General features: G+C 38.1%; 1 protein-coding gene across 8 annotated transcripts in view; it reads right to left on the minus strand.

The window, feature by feature from the left end:
• HEATR5B (HEAT repeat containing 5B) overlaps positions 1–20,676 on the minus strand; it is a 96,042-nt gene that overhangs the window by 10,027 nt on the left and 65,339 nt on the right. For all 8 annotated transcript variants that reach the window (XM_073338385.1, XM_073338383.1, XM_073338384.1 and 5 more), the window contains exons 26-33: positions 16,817–16,885; positions 13,635–13,814; positions 10,506–10,743; positions 7,850–8,110; positions 6,301–6,428; positions 4,242–4,386; positions 2,920–3,189; positions 1,284–1,508 (exon numbers count right to left, since the gene is read on the minus strand). In XM_073338385.1, coding sequence (XP_073194486.1) covers positions 1,284–1,508; positions 2,920–3,189; positions 4,242–4,386; positions 6,301–6,428; positions 7,850–8,110; positions 10,506–10,743; positions 13,635–13,814; positions 16,817–16,885 — 1,516 coding nt within the window. The remainder of the gene's footprint in view (positions 1–1,283; positions 1,509–2,919; positions 3,190–4,241; positions 4,387–6,300; positions 6,429–7,849; positions 8,111–10,505; positions 10,744–13,634; positions 13,815–16,816; positions 16,886–20,676) is intronic.

The following is a 20,676-nucleotide window of genomic DNA, read 5'->3' on the forward strand; positions in this document are numbered from 1 at the left end:
ATGCTGCTGGTAGGTCATGGGAAGCATCTAGGGGTTGTGGCAGGGGTATGGTTTTTCCCATTACTGAAAGGGTCACTCAATCCTTTGTCAAGGAGATTTAAAATCTGGAGATGCTTTTGGGTCCTCACTTCTCTTTGATTCCCTGGTGATATCAGTGGCTAGTCTTTTACCCCTCTGTATTATGCTAGACTATATTGTGATCAATTCTCTGGTGTGAATTTGCCACAGTCGTCCATGCCTTTACTACCTTCACACTGAATTACTACTGTAATGCTCACTATGAAGACGACTACATGAAGCCTATTATACGATTCTCCTAAAGCACCACTGGCTTCCAGTTTCCTTGAACCACAATTCCAGGTATTGAGTTTGATCTACTGTATACAGCTCGATACAATTATGGCTCTGCCTACCTGAGACAGTGGCTCTCTCCCTATGTGCCATTTTGGATCTGAGTCTCTCTGGGCAGTAGATATTTTGGGGTAAAAGGAAAAGAGGGGTATAATCAAAGATGATTCCTAGTTTATGGGCGTGGGTGACATGAGGGAGGATGGATTGTCAACAGTAACAGAAAGTGAGGAAGGGTTTGGAAAGGAAGACAAGTTGTTAACTTAGTTGTGAGGCATCCAGGAGTTTTCAGAGAGACAGGCTGAAATGCAGAATTGGCAGAAGAGACACAGGTCAGGAATGGAGAGGTAAACTTGTGAGTCAAAGGTACAGAAATGGTAGTTGAAGCTGTGTGAGTTGATGCGGTTACCTAAAGAAAATGTGCAGAAACAGAATGTAAGTGTGCCAAGCGCTGTGAGAGACCTATAGAAACAGGAGAGGGGTGGGAGGCCTGCTGAAAAAGACACTGGGGAAATGAGTGGAGAAGTAGAAGAGAACTGATTTGTAAAAGCCAAGTAAGGACAGGATTTCAAGAAAGAGAGTATGATCAATATTGCCAAAGGCAGCTGAGAGGTCAACAAGGATGAAGGTGGAGTATGCTGCCCTGAGATAAGGCTGTATTATTCTAAAATCAGTATTGTATTCAGCATTACATACATTGTATACATTATATATACAGTTCACTATAATGCAGAGTGTTTAGCCAGGCTTGTGTTAGCACTTAGATCTTTTCTCTATTTTACAACCTATGCTATGTTAATCACAGTTTTTTGTCCCCATAATCCTAAACTGATAGGTAGCCTATAATATATTATGGAGAAGTGAATGTTACGTGTTTGTATATAACAGAAGCTTTAGCTTTAATCTATTTAACTGGTTGAGAGTAAACTGCTTACCTGGTTGGGAGTATTCCAAGATAGATGCCAGAGTGCTGCGGATAAGACTGGTCCATTGCTTATGAGTTTCCTCAGTCTTGGCCATTGGAAGAGTTACAGTAGTTTTTATCGCCTGAAGAGCTGCGCTGACTGGTGGCGAGACCTGATTATCCACTGATTTTACTGCAGTTTCTTTCAATACTCTTGTAATCAGAAACAGGATTGTAGGTAATATTGTCATACATCCTGAAATAAAAAATAAAGTGCATTCTTGGAGTTAAATCTAACACCAGGTATAGTCCACAACTTCTTTATATTTCCTTAGTGGAACATCTCTTGCTAGCAATGGATATACCAAAATGTACTATAATTTATTTATGTGGTAGTAAATATAATTAAATAATATTTTAACAATTAAGAAACATCTTATTATATTCCAAATGTATTATATGACAAATTACATAATTTGGAGTCATTTGTGCTAATGTAGTTAAAAAGCGGTCAGCAATTCAGAGATTTATATCTCAGCCATTAAAAATTTGCTCTAGGCTGACAAGGAATGATTTTTAAAAATCCATTAAAGAGAGGAAGGATGGGCCAGTGGTTAGGGTACTAGTTTGGGACTGAAGAGATGCAGGTTCAATTTTTTCCTCTGCACCAGACTTCCTGTATAAGCTTGGGCAAGTCACCTAGCCTTTTTATGCCTCAGTTTCCCCATCTGTGAAATGGGGATAATAATACTTCCCTACTTCACAAGGGATAAATACAGTAAAGACTGTGAGATGCTCAGATATTATGGTAATGGGGGGACCACAAAGCACCAAAAACAGTTAAATAATTGATCATTTCCCCCGATTAGGGTTTATTTTGCATCCCAATTGGAGCCAAAAAGAGCTCAGACATGTAGAATTTGTACTCATCTTTCCCCCAGCTCATACTTAAAGCCATGAGTCTGGGCAGATAGCTTTCTGGCTAGGAAAACCTGGCCAAAATTCCTTGTGGCGGCTGTCAGTATCATTCTTTAACTGGTCTGAAAGGTCACTACTGAATGATAGAAGTGCTCTATTCGATGCAGGGAATGAGTAATGCTGCTTCTCAAACACTCCTTTACTCAGTCATCCCTGAAAGCCAGAAAAAATGGGACCAGGAATCAAATCATAGGCTCCTGCATGGCAGCAGTGCAAGACTCTGGGCTAGCTTGTAGAAAAATTTTATTTTTAACTAAACATTTGCCATCCATTAATCACTAATTTGGACTACAGGCCAAGTATTTTTCAGAAATTATTTCCTCTAGAATTGTTATTAACTTTGCACCTCATTAAGGGCTCAACCTCAAGAAGTGCTAAACATCTGCAATGTCAATGTAATTTCTTGCAGACATGAGAGAGACCTCTGCTGTATTCGAAAGAACAGGGCATACAGTGCAAGTTTTGATTTTGCGATTTTCCTGATGTCCTGTGACCTGAAAAGCAGTCACCCTTAAATTGCTCTAGAATCTAACCTCACCATCAATAAATTAGCTTCACTTAAAGTGGTCTGCAACGGAGGTAACATTTTTAGTTACTGCTGTGTCATTTGGTCATTTCAAATTACAGGATTTGTCTTATATTTCTCATAAAACACATTCATTTATGCATATGAAGTTATAGTAGAATACCTGCTGGAGAGCATAGAGAAGGCAGGTCAGATAGGATGGTAACTGTGGCAGCCACAAGGCGAGCACTTTCTTCAGAGAGCTGAGGTTTGGCAGAAACATGACTTGGAGAGTCTGACATTTTTGGGCTTAGATGTGGCATATGCCGTACTAGGATAAACATTAGTAGTTCCATGGCTGCAAAGACAAGAGACTTTCCAGGCTCAAGACCACCAGTCTCACCACCTTCTCCTAACGCAAGGCACATTTCTTTTTCCTTTATGTTATCTTCATCTGCAGTGAAAGACATTTGGTTAAATTGTAAAGAACCCAAAATAAATATTAGATAAAATACACTGGAAGGTAGATAATACTTTGAGAAGAGCTAGAGGTTCACATTAATGTATATAATGTCAGACAGATCACACAGGTTAAGAAAAATACTACTTTTAAAAGTTAAACTGTACTGAGGGAGTTTTAAATTGCCTTAAAGGTTTTGTGATTATAACAATTGACTTTAAAATTCCATAATGAGCCCAGAAATTGATAAAATTTAATAATTACAATGTCTGAAAACAGTTGCTGTGTTTCATACTTCTTAAAAAACTCTTGTAATAAAATTTTCATCAAAAGATGCCAACTTCTGCATGTTGCCAGGCACAATGTTGTGTAAAGTACTTTAATACAATCGTTTTTTTCTTTATCTCAGTTATGAATTAAGGTTTTTGTAGAAAAAATATTCAAGTGCAATTCCAACCTGAAATGCGACTCTAAAAATAGTACTGTGGAATTCTGTGTACTGTCTCCATGATGTTAGTATCAAATGTGCTCAGTTTACAAGATTTTCTTCTGAGTTGCAGACTTACAAGCTATGGCCTCTCCTTTGACATTGTCAGTAATAAATTCTAGTAATTATGCCCTCAATTCCCCTATGCAACTCTGAATTCAAATGATGTTTTAGTGAACACATGTGATGTCCCACTGCATGCGTGGGTTTAGAAAGATGTAACTTACTGGGCTTCAATAAACAATTCTATTGATGCAGAAAAAGGAAACAAATGCATTCCGCTCTCTCTAAGCTGTGCTGGTTCTTTCTACAGCACTAATGAGAGTAGAAAGCAGTAAAACCTTGCCCTGCCCCACAATTATGCTCTGAGGGTGTAACTCTGAATACATTGAACAGATCTGTGGGATAAGGAGGAGCCATTTTTACCTAATCAGTTTTCAGAGAAGAACCACACTTTAATAAATCTGAGTTCTTCTCCCAATTAGGAAATTTGTTGCTTTTTTCCTCTGCAAATGCAAACAACAGTTTTAAGTTTGTTTGTTTCTTTTTAAAGTCTTACTTAGAGTATTCCTTTTTTCTTGCAAGTAATCTTGAGCTGCTCTCACTATCTGCTGGACAACTCCTGTAACTAGCAGCTGGACTGAAGGAGGATCCCAGGTCAATAAGAGTCGATGCAGAACACTCAGAAGTTCAACACCAAGGAGCTAGAATAAATTAAAGTATTTTTTAAAATGTAAATTAAAAGTGAATGATTCACAGACCCCTAATTATCAGCAAAAATGGTTTCCAGTTAATCTACTGTTATTCTTAGCCATAGAATATTTTTTCTCAGTTTTAAAAAGCACAATTTCTTTGGTACACACTAATTGTGTTTCTCAGTTCACTTCTGAGAGAATCACTTTTGCATATGCCCCCACACTTTATCCTGTTATATCACTTATTTATTCTAAGTGAGTCTTTTTCACTCACCATAACCTGGGATTTTTTAAAAGAACAAAAATGGTTAAATTTAATCCCAAGAGCATGCAAACTGTGGTTTAGGAGGTTTATACTTGAGAAACACAAAGGATTGCTAGTCGGATTGTTCTTTTGTTTCTGTTTTAATGGTAAGATTTAAAAGGAGAAATTTTTTTAAAATGGGCAAGTGTGCCAATACCCAAGCCTAATGGTATTAAATGGATGTATTTGGTTGAGTTTTGCAATTTACTGTCTTTTTTTTAAAAAAAAATATTTTTTTTCACCTCAGCTGCTTGAAAACTAATGTAGTCTGCTGGGGAATGTGGAGATCTGATGCTGAAGGGAAAGCCTCCCATGGCCAAAGTAACCAACCACACACACAGGAGCACAAAGATGACAATGATATAACTTTGCCCGATTTATGAGTAAGTAGTGTATTTTCCCCACAAAATAATAAATAATTAAAGCCCCTGTAAACACCATAAAGCTGCTAAATGATGAAGACCCATGAAAACAAACTGTTTGAATACATCTGGGACATGGTTGTGATACTCAGAGAAGTGGCATTAGGCCCATTGAGCTCATGTGATCTGAAACATCTTCTGAATGGCTGACCATGGCGTTTATGCCACTTACTCAAGAGCAGGGGAGGGGACAACACATTATAGTTCACACTCAACTCTGTGGCTAGCAAAAATCAAAGTAATTGTAAATAAAGAGAGAGTATTTAGTCTACAGTGTTGCTACAGGACTTCCATACTACTTTCCCTATAAAGCCTTCTGTTCTACAAAAGTGTACAGTCTTTGTCAGAGATAATCATAAGGTACATCATCTGCTGTGATTTATCAGGCATTAAGAAAAAGAAAATGGGGTGATAAGTCCACTGCCATGATCTTTAGATTTACTGAATTGCTATTAAAAATTAAACACGAGTCACCAATTAAAATGGAAAAGCTTTTTACAGATCCCACTTATTCCTACACCAAATCATCACGGCAAATTAAATAGACCCTTTACCTCCAAGATATAGCAATATATTTCTGCTATGACAAATATTGAGTTTTGTTTATAAAGTTTTCCTTCTTGAATTTAGAATTCATGTCTCTCCCTAGGAGAATCTAGAAAGTTAGATATTGAACATAAAGATAGAAGAATATTTCCAGTAAAGCTGCTTTTTTGACTGCTATTATTTGTCATTGAAATTTGTTCTTTATTTAAAAATGGAACTTTTGAAAAAACATTTCTAAACTACCTACTTTTGAAAATTAATGAAAAAAATTCTAAATGAAAAAAATGTAGCACATTTTTTGTTTTGCAAAATGTTGGAGCTTTTTTGTTATTGTTGTTTTCCTGTTTTTAACTTTACTAGGTCAGTTTTTAAAAATCATTAATGAAAATTTAAGGTAATAACCATTTTTTTTTTAAATCTACAGAAAAAGAAAAAATTGGATCATTCTGAAAAACAACAAAAAAATTTTGAATTTGCCTACATTTCAGTAACGTTTTTTCCTCTAGTTTTGGACCAGCTCTAATTTTCAGGGACGAGGAAGTAAACAGAATACTGATTAATCACTGAACACTTACACACACGCATCTAAAAACAGAATAAGCCTTTCAGATTCACACATCAGTAACATATTATTAGGCCTATGTACTATACCTGATCCTCTGCAATATGAATTCTAGCACAAGGGGAATCCAGTAAAGTATGCAGTGCTCGTAAACAAGACGTGACATGTTCAACAGGCTCCTCAGGCCTGGGGGAACAGAGGAATTGTATACTAACACCTGAAAAGAAACACACACAAAAAATCTCATTTCTATACCAATATGATAAGGGTTGTTTTTATAACATATTTAAGTATTTAAACGATGCGGAAGTTGGGATTGTTTGAGGATTTTTTAAAACACAAGAGTTATACTCATGTTTTATTTTTGCTATTGAGAGATATTCTTTGTATTAATGCCAAACCAGTCACTTTTTCCCAGAAAAACCAATATTGAGATAGTAAATAGTAAATAATCACAGTCACTAACCTACAGATCTGTAAAGGAAACTAATTTTTGGTTATTTGCTTTTGCAAATCTGTAAATTAAAAATCTGCCACTTTTAACTGTGTTTTTAAGTTTCTTTATATTACAATATTTTAACTGGAAAAAATAAACTGCAATAGAAGAGATCTTATTTTCAGGTATAACCTAGGTACACAACACAATTCTTCAACAAACATTTGTATTATTACAAATGTTTAAAATTTAAATACTCCAATTACAGTACTTTCACATGCAATCTCTATAAAGAACTGCCACTGTTTAAAGAAAGAAAAAACAACATTTATCTTTTAACAACTAATATGTCTCTGGGTTTATTGTACAAAAGTCTCAGAGTTAATTATACGACTGTCAGTGCAACACTGTTTTACTAGTTATTTGTATAGCATGGATCAAAAACTACTGAAAGATATTCATAGATAAGCAGCGTACTGCTAAGGCATATATTCCAAATCCTACAAATCTATACACCTAGACATTTCCATAGCCCTCAATACTATCGTACCTGAATGCTCAACTACTAACGGATGCTTTTCTTACAACACCCCTGTGAAGTAGGAAGTACAGTACTATCCCCAATTCCACACATGACGAACTCAGGCACAGCATAGACCAAGTGACTAGCCAATGTCACACAGGTCTTTACTGAATTATAATCTGATCAGGAGGTATAATCAGGGGTGCTGGAACAATTTTTAGGGCAGGGGGGAGGCTGCTGAGAGCCACTGAATCAAACTGTAAACCCTGTATATAGTGGAAACCACTTCAAGCCAGAGGGCGCAGCAGCATCCCCAGCACCCTGGGTATAATTTAATCTAGCTCATGATTCTAAAATTATAGAAAGAACACATGTCCAGAGAACATAATTTGTGTCATCTGAAATGTAATAAATATACTTTTTGTAGACACTAATGACTTATTTTTAAACAATGTAAAAATCAGATATAAAACTAATCAGGAAGATTTCATTAAAAGGACATGGAGCAGTGTTTTTCATCGCTATAAAAATCATTTCGGAGAGATGGGTTGCCAGGTGTAAGCACTGGAATGGACATATGGTCCATTTTAAACTGGCTAGATTTCAGGATGATGGTGTCCTTTTAATGCAACCACACGGTGGTATTAAACTTTGAAATATGATATCATGAGGCTCTTACCTAAAATTAAGTGCATTCTATCTTTATTTATCTCTGGCAAAGATTTAGTGGTAGATGGTGTTCCAGGTGCCTGGTTTAACATAATGGACGAGGCACGTTTCTGTGAATTAGGCATTGCTGAAGCTGCTTCTTCTGGTGACTCAGAAGCATTAAATCCTGCACTGTTTAGCCAGAGTGCTACTGCATGTAGGATTGGAGCCCAGGAGTTCCGGTAGTGCAGTCTAGCTGTATCGATTGTCTCTGGAGTGTAAAATGCTCCACCTGTTAAATTAGCAAAGCAAATGCTAACTAGCAGAAAAAGTACACGTGTGTGTGAGAGAGAGGGCATATATTGTAAGCATACATATATAGGGTACATTTGCTGATGTAGATATTCAACTTTGATCCTTGTTACTGCTACCTGCAGCACAATTCTCCATGCCAACAGGACTAGCAGGCATCTGTATCATCTGTACCACTTCCTGTTCTTTGATCTAAAATATTTTTTGCTAGTAGATGATAAAGTGAGACTAAATTTCCTCCCTGTCCTAACTTTTTTCTGTGCTGCATATGACTGAGGGAAATCCACAAAGACCTCAGAAACTGACAAAAAGAAAGACAAAGGACCAGGAGGATACGATACAATCCAAGAAATATCTGCAAAACAAAAGAAATATTAGCCACCCTAGAAACCTTAGCCATAAAAAGCCAAGTACTGGCTCTATTATCTGAGTCTCTCTTTTCCTTATTTAAAGAAAAAAAAAGTTAAGATTTCTTAATTATGTCCCATTTACAGCTTTAAAAACAGCTTAAAAACAAACACCCAAAAGTCTGAAAAATCTGTTACATTTGTCACTGAATATAAACTCTCATTAATTTATAATTAATTTGCAAAGTTAGTAAAACCCAAATAAATCTTTTCAGTGGAAACTTAACCTGGTTCAGCTGTTTAAAATATTATCATACATTGTAATTCTATGGATATATTGCAGCCTTCCATGGATTAGAATGCAACAATTTATTGATTTCCTCACCAGTGGCCCCAAGCTTTCTCACATTTGAACCAGTGTTGCATGTACATATCAGTATTTTTCTGAGTTGGACTGTGACCTCTTCAAAGCAGGGACCTTGTTTCTTCATGTGTTTGGTAAAATACAATATATGCCACTCAGTCTAAAAGACCCTCAATCCTGCAATCCTGCCTATACTTAACTTTAAGCACAAGTTGTCCCATTGATTTCAATTAATTTATTCACATCTGTAAAGGTAAATGTATGCAAGTGTTTGCAGGACTAGGGTATGTCTATTATTATTAAAATAATCATAATGTGATCATTTATATTATCATTCATGCATGTATTATATTATTCAATTCTCAATCATTATTTACTAATGTATTCTCATCTATTTTAATTCTCAATCATTAATATTTTCAGTGTATTTTTATGTTTTTATTATTCTAAAGTATGAACTTAGGCTAAAATTTCAAAACATGGTTGACTAAATCCATGTCTAGTTATCTAAAATAAAGTTGCCTGGTTTTCAGAAATGCTGAGCACTCACAACTCCCACAAATCAATGGAAGCAACAAATACTCAGTATCTTTGAAAAATGAGACAACTTTATTTTAGATAACTAGACACGGACTTAGGTAATCCTGGAAATGACTAATCGTGTTAAAAAAATGTGTACTTTATATTTTATATAAACTATAATCATAGAAAAGAATAGTATATATTATAAGTTATGGGGAAACTTTAGGAATTAAATATATTTCAGACTTGTTTCATTCAATTTAAAGAGTGAGCAATTTTAGAATGAATTACACTTAGAGAATCTTTGTGTATTTTACTGTTGCTATAGTGCTTTGTCGAAATTAGAATTGCAATGAATGCTAACAAAACTAGATCTGTGTCACTGAAATGCCAGAGAAAGCTATGACTAAGTTTGAAATTCAAGTTAAATATATTGGCTTTGTTTCTGAACAGAATGTAGAAACTTCACTTGATTTTCTTTGGGCATGATCCTGCACTATTAAGGTCAACGCCAAAGTTCCCATTAGCATCAATGGTAAAGTTACAGGACTTCAGTGAAAATGCAATGTTATGGGTGAGATAAAGTTCTATGAGTTAGTTAATCACTAACTTTACATTATTTCGTCCCATTTATAGAACAGTTGTTATAGGTAGTAGAGTTTTTAACATTTGTTCTACTCCAGTCATTTCGAAGACTAAACACGGCAACTAACACATCCTGACTCTAGAGACAAAGTCACAGGAAATATAGCACCAAAAGATATTTTCGATTGTTGAACATTTTTCTAAAGTAACTTTTCTGAAAAAACAGAGGCATAAATGAAATAAAAGATATTTGGGATGACATACAAAACTCAGTTGTCGTTTCACCACACAGCAGTAATAGGTCATCTAAAATGCACACTGATGAAAGTTTATACCATTACACAAAACATTTACTTCAGCCTTAGGATTTCTGTCTATACATAACGAAAAAGGTATGCATCCAAGCGTTAGAGTTATGTTAGCGTTTCTGTAAATGCAAAACATATTTGGGAAGTGAGTAATTAATAGAAGAAATTCAAAATGCCTCCAACAATTCCTTACCAAGATCTTCATTCTGTCTTTCATAATCATAAAAAAAAATGAATTGCTGTGCTTACCATCTGGTGGAAGCTGACTAGCAAATTCAGCTGGTAAAGTCAAAAGAGCATAGTCTTTCAATGCAGCTAGCCAAAGGCGACTCAGGATAGGCAGCTCAGGTTGTACAAGTGTTATCAAACTGTCTGGTGGTAGCTCATCTACAGTACCAAAATCCTCCTCCTCATCATCCGTATTCTTTATTGCTCGCTTTGGTTTGGTCTCTGCTTCCTTTTTAATTTTCATAGCTACAACATACACCTATAAAAACAGATACAAAATTTTTTACTTTAAAATTCTAAAAAGAAAAAGAAAAAAGCCTTCTTTCAATTAAATGACAAATTGCACTTGTAAATGACCTTTGTTTTAGCTGTTATGGAATATCATGAATAGTTTTACATTTTTGTGACAGTATGAAAATACTTTAAAAATACCGCAAAATATCATACTAGAAAAATTTATGCTACACAACAGAGGGAAATAAAGATAGGAAAAATGAAAAAGCTATTATGTTTTATCAGGCTATATTTCCAAGTTAAATCTGAGTGTGTTGCTAACATTCACAGCAGAGTGTAAAGCCAATCTGGCTACTCAGACTTTTAACCTGAAGAGTGTCAGTTAAGGCTCTTTTCACAGAAAATGCACAAATTTAACTTAATTTAATCTATTTAGGAATCAGTTTAGTTACATCAGTGCAACTCACTTGTAGGTTTACTCTTAAATCAGTTTAGGAAGGAATAAAATCAATTTAGTTTCATTCAGGTCACTTTCTGTGTGTAGCTCAGGCCATGTGAATAAGTGTTTCTTCTTTTTTGATTGTGTACTGTTCTGTAGAGGGTCTGTAAATTGGTATCTGTGGTACCCAGCATGGAGGGCTGAGGGAAAATTTTAAAGCACTTACAGAAGGACACATATTATGCAAATAAGCAGAAAGATTGGGGGAAAAGATTTGCAATAGGAACAAAAAGCAGTGTTTTTAGAAAAGAAATATAGCAGACATAAATGTCCCCACACAACAGATGCTTTGCTTCAGATCAAAGCTGAAAATAGCTTAACACTACAGGGCTGAAGTGCTAATACTTTCCTTATTTTCTCAAAATAACTTCCAAGGAAATTAAATGCAAGAGAACTACAGTATGTTAATGCAATAGAGAAAACAAAGACCTGCTTGTGCTCAGCTTCTTCAAAACACTATTCACTAAAGTAACACTTTATAAAACAATGCACAATGGCATATATAGCCAAGTTCACACAAAGTAGTCTCTTTAATCAGTACTTTTATTCTTGCATTATAAAATGTATAGTGCAAATGGTTTCAGAAAAGCTTTAGTAAGACCTGGACCCATCTGTGTTCCATTTGGCACACCATATTCAGGGTCCTCTGTAATAGCTTTCACGTCACACATGCTCATTAAATACACCCACATTTAAAAGGTTATTCACAATACAGTAGTTCCAGCCAACAAAAAGAGCACCCTCACCATTAAAAATACAGATTAAAACGATAAATGAAACCAGAACATTTTTACAACATTTCATCATTTATAGTGTCTTGCAGCACAGTATTTACATTTTAAAAATATTTTCTGTCCAATAATTTCTTATGCTCACTATCTCATCTGACTCCTATATTAACTGCTGGCCTGATTTTCAGAGGTACTAGACTCCCACTGCTCCTATTAACTTCAGTCGTATTTCTGGGAGCTCAGCCCTTCTGAAAATGAGGCAATTTTTCTACTACTTCATCAAACTACTCACACTGCTAGAATGACAGTTCATGCTTGGCCAAACATTCAGATAGTTTCTCTTTCGAGTACCTTTTAATTTAACCCACATGGACATCCTAATTAATTACCATACACAATGTTATTTGTGAAATCCATCATTTTTAGATACTTGTATGTTCCTTGGTATCTTACATTCCCAAACAATGACTTCAGTAGCCCTGTAGTTTATTATTCCCTATTTGGGGAATTCCTGGCTAATTAGTAGGACCCTACCAAATTCATGGTCCATCTTGGTGAATTTCATGGTCACAGGATTTTAAAAATCATAAATTTCATGATTTCAGCGATTTAAATCTGAAATTTCCCGCTATTGTGATTGTAGGGGGCCTGACCCAAAAAGGAGTTGTGGGGTGGTCACAAGGTTACTTTAGAGGGGCTTTGCGGTACTGCTACCCTTACTTCTGTACTGCTGCTGGGGTCAGTGCTGCCTTCAAAGTCGGGCAGCTGGAGAGTGGCAGCTGCTGGCTGAGGATCCCAGCTCTGAAGGCAGCGCCACCGCCAGCAGCAGCACAGAAATGAGGATGACGTAGCATTGTATTGTCACCCTTACTTCTGCGCTGCTGCCTGCAGAGATGGGCCCTTAGTCAGCAGCTGCCACTCTCTGGCCGCCCAGCTCTGAAAGCAGCAGCACAGAAGTAAGGATGGCATGATATGGTATTGCCTTCCTTACTTCTGGACTGCTGCTGGCAAGGCACTGCCTTCAGAGCTGGGTACCCGGTCAACAGCTGCCGCTCTCTAGCCACTCAGCTCCAAAGGCAGAACAGAAGTAAGGATGGCCATACCATGACCTCCCCAAAATAACCTTGCGACCCCCCTGCAACTCCCTTTTGGGTCAGGACCCCCAATTTGAGAAATGCTAGTCTCTCCCATGAAATCTGTCCAGTATAGGATAAAAGCACACAAAAGGCCAGATGTTACCAGGGGGACGGAGGGGGGACCAGATTTCATGGTCCATGATGCTTTTTTTCATGGCCTTGAATTTGGTAGGGCCCTACTAATTAGCTATGCTTTGATTTAACCAGCTCATCCTTGAATTTTGTTTTTAAATGAACAGGCAAGGACATGGGAAGGAAATCAACATCTGACAGAGTCTGGAAATTCTCAGGGGGCGTGGGTATGCACAATGGGTGGGATGGAGGAAAGGTGGAGCTGTGGACAGAGTTAGACAGAGAGAAGATGAAGCACTGCAGAGACAGGCATGGTGAACGAAAAGCCTGGAGAGGGTGGGAGGAAGTCAGAGTAGCTGGAAAAGATAGAAGCTTTGGGGCTGGCTGGCCGGCCAGCTGGCTAAAAGGATGAGAAGTTGCAGCTGTGCTACAGTAACTAATCTGAGGTATAAGGTAAATATAAATGCTGACTGTTTACCTCAGCCCAGGCTTTCAGGACTGCCAGTTTTTCCATAGTCGTGGCACTCTCTCGGTAAAGCTGACTGGAAGACCCCTTTCCTGCTTGCACTTTGTCCAGGGAGGAGACAAGGAGATTGTGAACTCGGCGAAGATCATTCAGGTCACTTACAACCTCACTTCCTATCCATGTGCTACATACCTAAGCAAGAAAATTTAAAATCATTCTCAAAGATTTTTTTGGAAGGAATCATGCACAATGATACCTGCTCAAGCAAGCACAGATTTTTTATGCAAAGTTAAAATCTTTCTGTAACATCCTAATAGCCCCCTTTGACAAACAACAGTCTAGCTAAGTTCTTCCTTTTCATGATACTCTAGACGGGCTTAAATCAGTAGTTACAAGCATAAAGATGGTGTTTGCAGAGCTGATGGCATCTGCAATATATATTGTAGATACCTGTAAAATATGCCATGTAATATTAAGCAGAGATGTTTGTGTTTATTTATGAACCACAGTAACTAGCATAAACAATAATATTTTTACTCTGTTCTTGAGTATGTCAGCCTAATCATGCAAAATACAATTTTTTTCATCACATTTGTTTTGAATTGTGTACTGGATACTAGCCCTTTTAAAAGTAACCTATAAACAACTTTTTTTTTTAAATCTAGCAATTGTAAAATGATGTACTAAATGTCCCCCAAATCACCAGAATAAGATGGGCTTTAAAGCACACTAACAACTTCTTTCCTGTTTCAAGTTATTTTTTAAAACGGTCCAATTATCCATATCTTAGCATGTCTGTAAAAGTTTTTTTCCCAAAACCATGTCCTATAAAAATCAATAAAACATTTTTTGGGACTATGAGTGTTTGGGTTTTTTTTAAAAAACTTAAACAGATCCTTAAGATTTAGACATCATGCAGACCACCTGTTCAGCACTATGCCCCAGCAATCATCCTCTTAAATACAATCACACTTTCGAAGCTGTAACACCACAGAAAGAAGCCCATTTATAGGGGTTCCGTAAAGTTAAAGATTTCCAGTGGGGATAATGTCTGTTACAAGCCTTGTGACAATTACTAGCTTTGTATTGAGCTGAATAATGCACCTGCCCCCAACTCCTTTCATGGAGAGAAGAGCTGTGAACGGGGAGGGGGGGAGGTATTTTCCAGTATTACTGCATACTGATAAGATGACAATGGGAGACAGATTCTCTCTTTATGACACCCAATGCCACCTAGGAGATGGGAAAGCACCTTTATTACTGAGTCAAAAGGCACCTAAATTCCTCCTCTGTCCAACATCATCTTCACTTCAACAGGTTCCCCAGACAAGTTGAAGGGAACAGATGTCATTATCCTTCTTCCCAAGTAATGGAATCTTCCATTCCTCTGCAAGGGCCGTGTTAGAGGTATAAAAATTACACTGTATGTCATCTATAGGAGGTGACAGCAGAATATTCACACATATATGAACATGAGCGGTAGGCACAGTAGAATCTTAACCCACTCCATCGTAAGCAGCGGTAGCAGATTCCCCCCACACATGGAGGGAAGGCAGTGGAAGAATTTTGTGCATCTCCTTCCCTCAATATGGGCAGGTTACAACATTTCCCCCGGACAACGGCAATTCTTTGATCCCAGTGGAACTGTTGGGCAGGGAAGGTGGAAGAGGCAGATTCATGGGGCTCAAGTTTAAAAAAACGTGTCTCTCTCTCTTAGCTTTCTGGTGCAGCTGGTCAAAAAAAAAAAAAAAGAAGAAGAAAACATTCTCCACACAAAAAAATTGTCAGTTTATTTTCTGTGTTTCTTTTAAGTTTTCCAAACCAGCTATACTTGCTAGTCAAATTCTAGGGTGGCACTGGGGCACCATTGCCTCAAATTATTTGATCAGATTAAAGATACCTATTTCTCAACATATCTGTTAGCCTCACAACAACCAAAACAAAGAGCACTATATGCAAGTCCCATTTTCAATTATGGTTAGTAGCAGTGTATTGTCGAAGTGCCTACTAGCCCTAGTACTGGACCAGGACCCTTCATTTAAAAACAGATATCAATAAAGTTATAAACCAGTATTTATATGTAGCTATTTACTACTGGTTGCAGAAAAGCGATACAAAAAGATTTCTTAACGTAATGCCCCAAAGGATTTCTGCACTACTGAACAACAAAATATATTACCTGGAGCCTCTATCAGTGCTCCTAATAAATAAAGTTTCACAAAAAGAAAAGGAGTACTTGTGGCACCTTAGAGACTAACCAATTTATTTGAGCATAAGCTTTCGTGAGCTACAGCTCACTTCATCGGACACCATCATAGGGCCTAATCACATCAGCCACACTATCAGAGGCTCGTTCACCTGCACATCCACCAATGTGATATATGCCATCATGTGCCAGCAATGCCCCTCTGCCATGTACATTGGTCAAACTGGACAGTCTCTACGTAAAAGAATAAATGGACACAAATCAGATGTCAAGAATTATAACTTTCATAAACCAGTCAGAGAACACTTCAATCTCTCTGGTCACGCGATTACAGACATGAAAGTTGCAATTCTTCAACAAAAAAACTTCAAATCCAGACTCCAGCGAGAAACTGTTGAATTGGAATTCATTTGCAAATTGGATATAATTAACTTAGTCTTGAATAGAGACTGGGAGTGGCTAAGTCATTATGCAAGGTAACCTATTTCCCCTTGTTCTTTCCTGACCCCCTCTTCCCCCCCCCCCCCCAGACGTTCTTGTTAAACCCTGGATTTGTGCTGGAAATGGCCCACCTTGATTATCATACACATTGTAAGGAGAGTGATCACTTTAGATAAGCTATTGCCAGCAGGAGAGTGGGGTGGGAGGAGGTATTTTTTCATGCTTTGTGTGTATAAAAGATCTTCTACACTTTCCACAGTGTGCATCCGATGAAGTGAGCTCTAGCTCACGAAAGCTTATGCTCAAATAAATTGGTTAGTCTCTAAGGTGCCACAAGTACTCCTTTTCTTTTTGCGAATACAGACTAACACGGCTGTTACTCTGAAACCTGTCATGATAAGTTTCCAAATTTTCCAGTACTGGGGATATCTACTACTATTTTTCTTTTCTCACTCTTTTCCTAAAAACAAGAAAAGAAATCACTTACACATACACTTTTGAAATATGTCAAGTTTTTACTACAGAGTCTTAATATTTTTCTCTGTACCTGGCAGGCTTTTGCTGTTATGTCAGAAGGGGTATCTTGGGAAAAAGCTGGTCTTAGAGCAGCTCCAACCTACGTAAAAGGAAAAAAAATAGGATTAAATGAGGCTTACAAACACACACAAAATGTATAGAGCATAACAGAGCGCTGGATTTGGCATCAAAACTCCATCAACAGTTATCCTTATTTTATGCTGCCTATAGAAATTTGTAATACTATGCCTTTAAAAAAAATAACAACCTTTGTACTGCACCTTTCACCCATTCCTCCTTACAAGGAGCATCTCCTTTTTGAACCACATTTATCTTTGTCACATACAAACATAGTGTCCTCTCATATTACTGAGAACCATTCACATCAGAAATGTTGAATCATGAAATTGCTATTATAGGCCTTGTTGATTATCATGGAGATATTCCCATAACAGCTACAGCTATCTGCCCTATTACTATTTTCATTGTCTTTCTGTAGATGCACTTAAAAACGTCTACCATTTGAAAGGCTTTACCAGTGCTATTGGTATTCCTCATTTTAACTCTAATTATCTGTCAAACCAATAGGATCTTTCAAAATAGAAAATAACTTAAGTGCAACCACTGTAGATTCTTTATTCATAGTTTAAACAGGTCCCTGGTAGTGTGGAGCTTACAGCCTATACTTGGTCAACTACTGCTGCTTCTAAGGTTCTGGGGATACCAACACTACACATAAGGATTGGTGGAACCCGTTGAGAGGGGTTCGGTCACAGAGACCCCCTTGGGACTGTCACCCAACATGCTGAAATTACCTCTCAGCCCATTTTCCCTGCCAGCTTGTGACTCCAGAACCCTGCCTTGTTGAGCCAGACACGCTAGCCTGCTGCAACACAGACCCAGGGTCTGGTCCATGTCCCCAGAGCTGCAGACTTAACTGAAAACAGCTCAGCAGGTAACCTGTCTCCAGCACCAAGATACCCAGTTCCCAATGGGATCCAAACCCCAAATAAATCCGTTTTACTCTGTATAAAGCTTATACAGGGTAAATCCATAAATTGTTCACTCTCTATAACACTGATAGCTGTGCATATCTCTCTGTTTGCTCCCCCAGGTATTAATCACTTACTCTGGGTTTATTAACAAACAAAAGTGATTTTATTAAGTATAAAAAGTAGGATTTAAGTGGTTCCAAGTGAAACCAGACAGAACAAAGTAAGTCACCAAGCAAAATAAAGCAAAAACACGCCAGTCTAAGCCTAATACAATAAGAAACTGATTACAGGTAAAAATCTCACCCTCAGATATGTTTTAATAAGCTTCTTTCACAGACTAGACTCCTTCCTAGTCTGGGCCCAATCCTTTCCTCTGGTACAGTCTTTGTTAGATCCAGCAGACATTTCAGGTGGTAAGCAGGGGTTTTCTTATGACTGGCCCCTTTTGTCCACCCGCTTTTACAGCTGTGGCACAAGGCAGGAATATTTTGTCTCTAGGTCCCCATCCCTCCTTCTAAATTGAAAAGTACCAGATTTGTGGATAAGATGGATTCCAGTATGATGTGACATGTTCACATGTCCTGTGAGACCCCAGCCTCCACTCTTCCTGGGCTTGCCCACACATACACAGGAAGGTTTGCAAGTAAACAGAAAGAAAAGGAGTACTTGTGGCACCTTAGAGACTAACCAATTTATTTGAGCATGAGCTTTCGTGAGCTACAGCTCACTTCATCAAGTAAACAGAGCCATTTACAGTTCATTGATTCTGAAGCTCCCTTAATGGCCTCCACTTAATATGTTTATATCAGTAATACAAGTTTATATCTTATTCTCCTAACTCCAGACATAGAAATAATACATGCAAACAAATAGGATGAACACACTCAGTAGATTATAAGCTTTGTAATGATACCTTACAAGAGACCTTTTGCATAAAGCACATTTTAGTTACATCATATTCACATTCATAAGCATATTTTCATAAAGTATATGGAGTGCAACATCACACCCGTAGCCTCAGACAGCTGAGCCCAGCAGTTAAGGGCAGAGTTAGCCTGAAGCTGGGAGACACTCTGAATAAAGTCAGTGTTCCAAAAGAAGTGATGCCTTGGTTGGGCAAGTTTGATACTAAAAAGTTTCAAAGGGCTTCACTGAAATAACCTAACATGCCGTCTGAAACAGTGCCGAGGCTGTGGTAGTATCTCCCCACAATTTGGATACACTGCTGCAGAGCCCTGCATTGCCCCAGAGACACGGACAATCTCTATGCCCTGCATGAAGTCTCAACTCATGTTTCCTCAAGACAGTCTAAACCCTTTGAGATTTTCATGGCTGGATTTGCACTGAACTGACAGTAATTGTGGGGAGGACCAGCAGATTTTCAGGCATTTTTTCTGGGACTGGATCCGTGAGCAAATCTCACAGGCTGAGACAATCAGGGATCTTTCTCAGGCACAGCATGAATTGTGCAGTCTATTAGGGACATTATTCAACTGAATTCTGAACATTTATAGTCACTGAGACACTTCTCTGTTTTGAGAAGGAAAGGCAGAGAAAACAGAACACACGCACAAAAAATACAGCACAAGCCATCTCAGAGTTTGATGTGCCAGAGAACTACTTTGACTAGTAATGTAGACTCGGAGGTTGAGAGTGAAAACAATGGTCTCAGTGGAATGGGAGAAGATGGATATAAAATACAGGATACATCAATATGGAGGCAGAACTTAAGCCAGAGCATAGTAGGTGTTCTGAATGGTGGAGAAGGATAAGTGGACTCAAAGCTCTGGATGCACTGACAACTCAGCACTATCCTCAGGAAGAAAGGTTCCATGGAGCACAAAAACATCCCAATCAGGAATGGAAGAAGGAGATGCAAAGACTTAAAAGAATTAATTACACTCCATTCTGGCAGGAGCTGGTGTACCACAACTGAATTTTGTTTTCTTTTTAAAGGAGCAGAGCAATGAATACCAACAATGGAGCACTTGCAAAAAGTTATGGGGAAAAGGCTAAGTAATAAAGCATCATGAGATTCTGGATGCTCCACAGCTGAAGAGCTGGTTGAAATCCCAATGAAAGAGACCACTAGAGCAGGGAGGATAACTAATCAGCTCAGGAGGTGTGGTATGAAATTGACCAGCTGGAATCAACATACCTTAGAACTCTGAGACAAGTATTGTCAGAGAGCAATTCCTTGTATTTGGGCATGAGCAGGTCTCTGGTGATCTTTGTGATAGCAGTTTCACTGGAGTGAAGAAAGCAGAATGCAGGTGGAAATGGATTAAGCAAGGGGTGGGGAGAGAGACAAAGAAGTCAAAACAAACAGCCCTATTGGGGAGATTCTAGGTACATGAAATGAGAGGGTAGGTGAAAAGGTAGCCAGAGCAAATGGAAGGGTTCTTCAGGATAGGGCAAGCAATGTGGGAAATCAGCCAGAGATCAGAGAGGTGTTGAAGATAGGTTGGTGTTGAGAGAGAGACAGCACGCAAAAAAGAACCTGAGGCAAGAGGGACTGGGTCTAAGGGACAGGAGTAGGGGTTATAGGCAGACAGAAAGACGGAGAGCTCTAAGTCAAAGACTGGAGTGAAGAAGAACAGAGTTGAAGAGGAGAGTTGATAAATCCCTGACAGATAGCGTCAACCCTGTCTTTCAAAGTATTTGACAAGAGCCCAAGCAGAACAGAATAGAGAAAGGGTTCTCAAACTGGGGATCACAAGGTGGTTAAATGGGGGTCATGGGCTGATAGCCCCAAGTCTGGCTATGCATGGGGGGACTGTCAGCTTTGAGCCCCCATTCAATTTAAATTAAATTTAAAAACCCTGATTTTAATTTATAAGGACCGGGGTCACACTCAGAGGCTTGCTGTGTGAAAGGGGTCACCAACACAAAAAGT

This window comes from Lepidochelys kempii, chromosome 3 (genome assembly GCF_965140285.1).
Source record: "Lepidochelys kempii isolate rLepKem1 chromosome 3, rLepKem1.hap1, whole genome shotgun sequence".
NCBI classification, from domain to species: Eukaryota; Metazoa; Chordata; order Testudines; family Cheloniidae; genus Lepidochelys; species Lepidochelys kempii.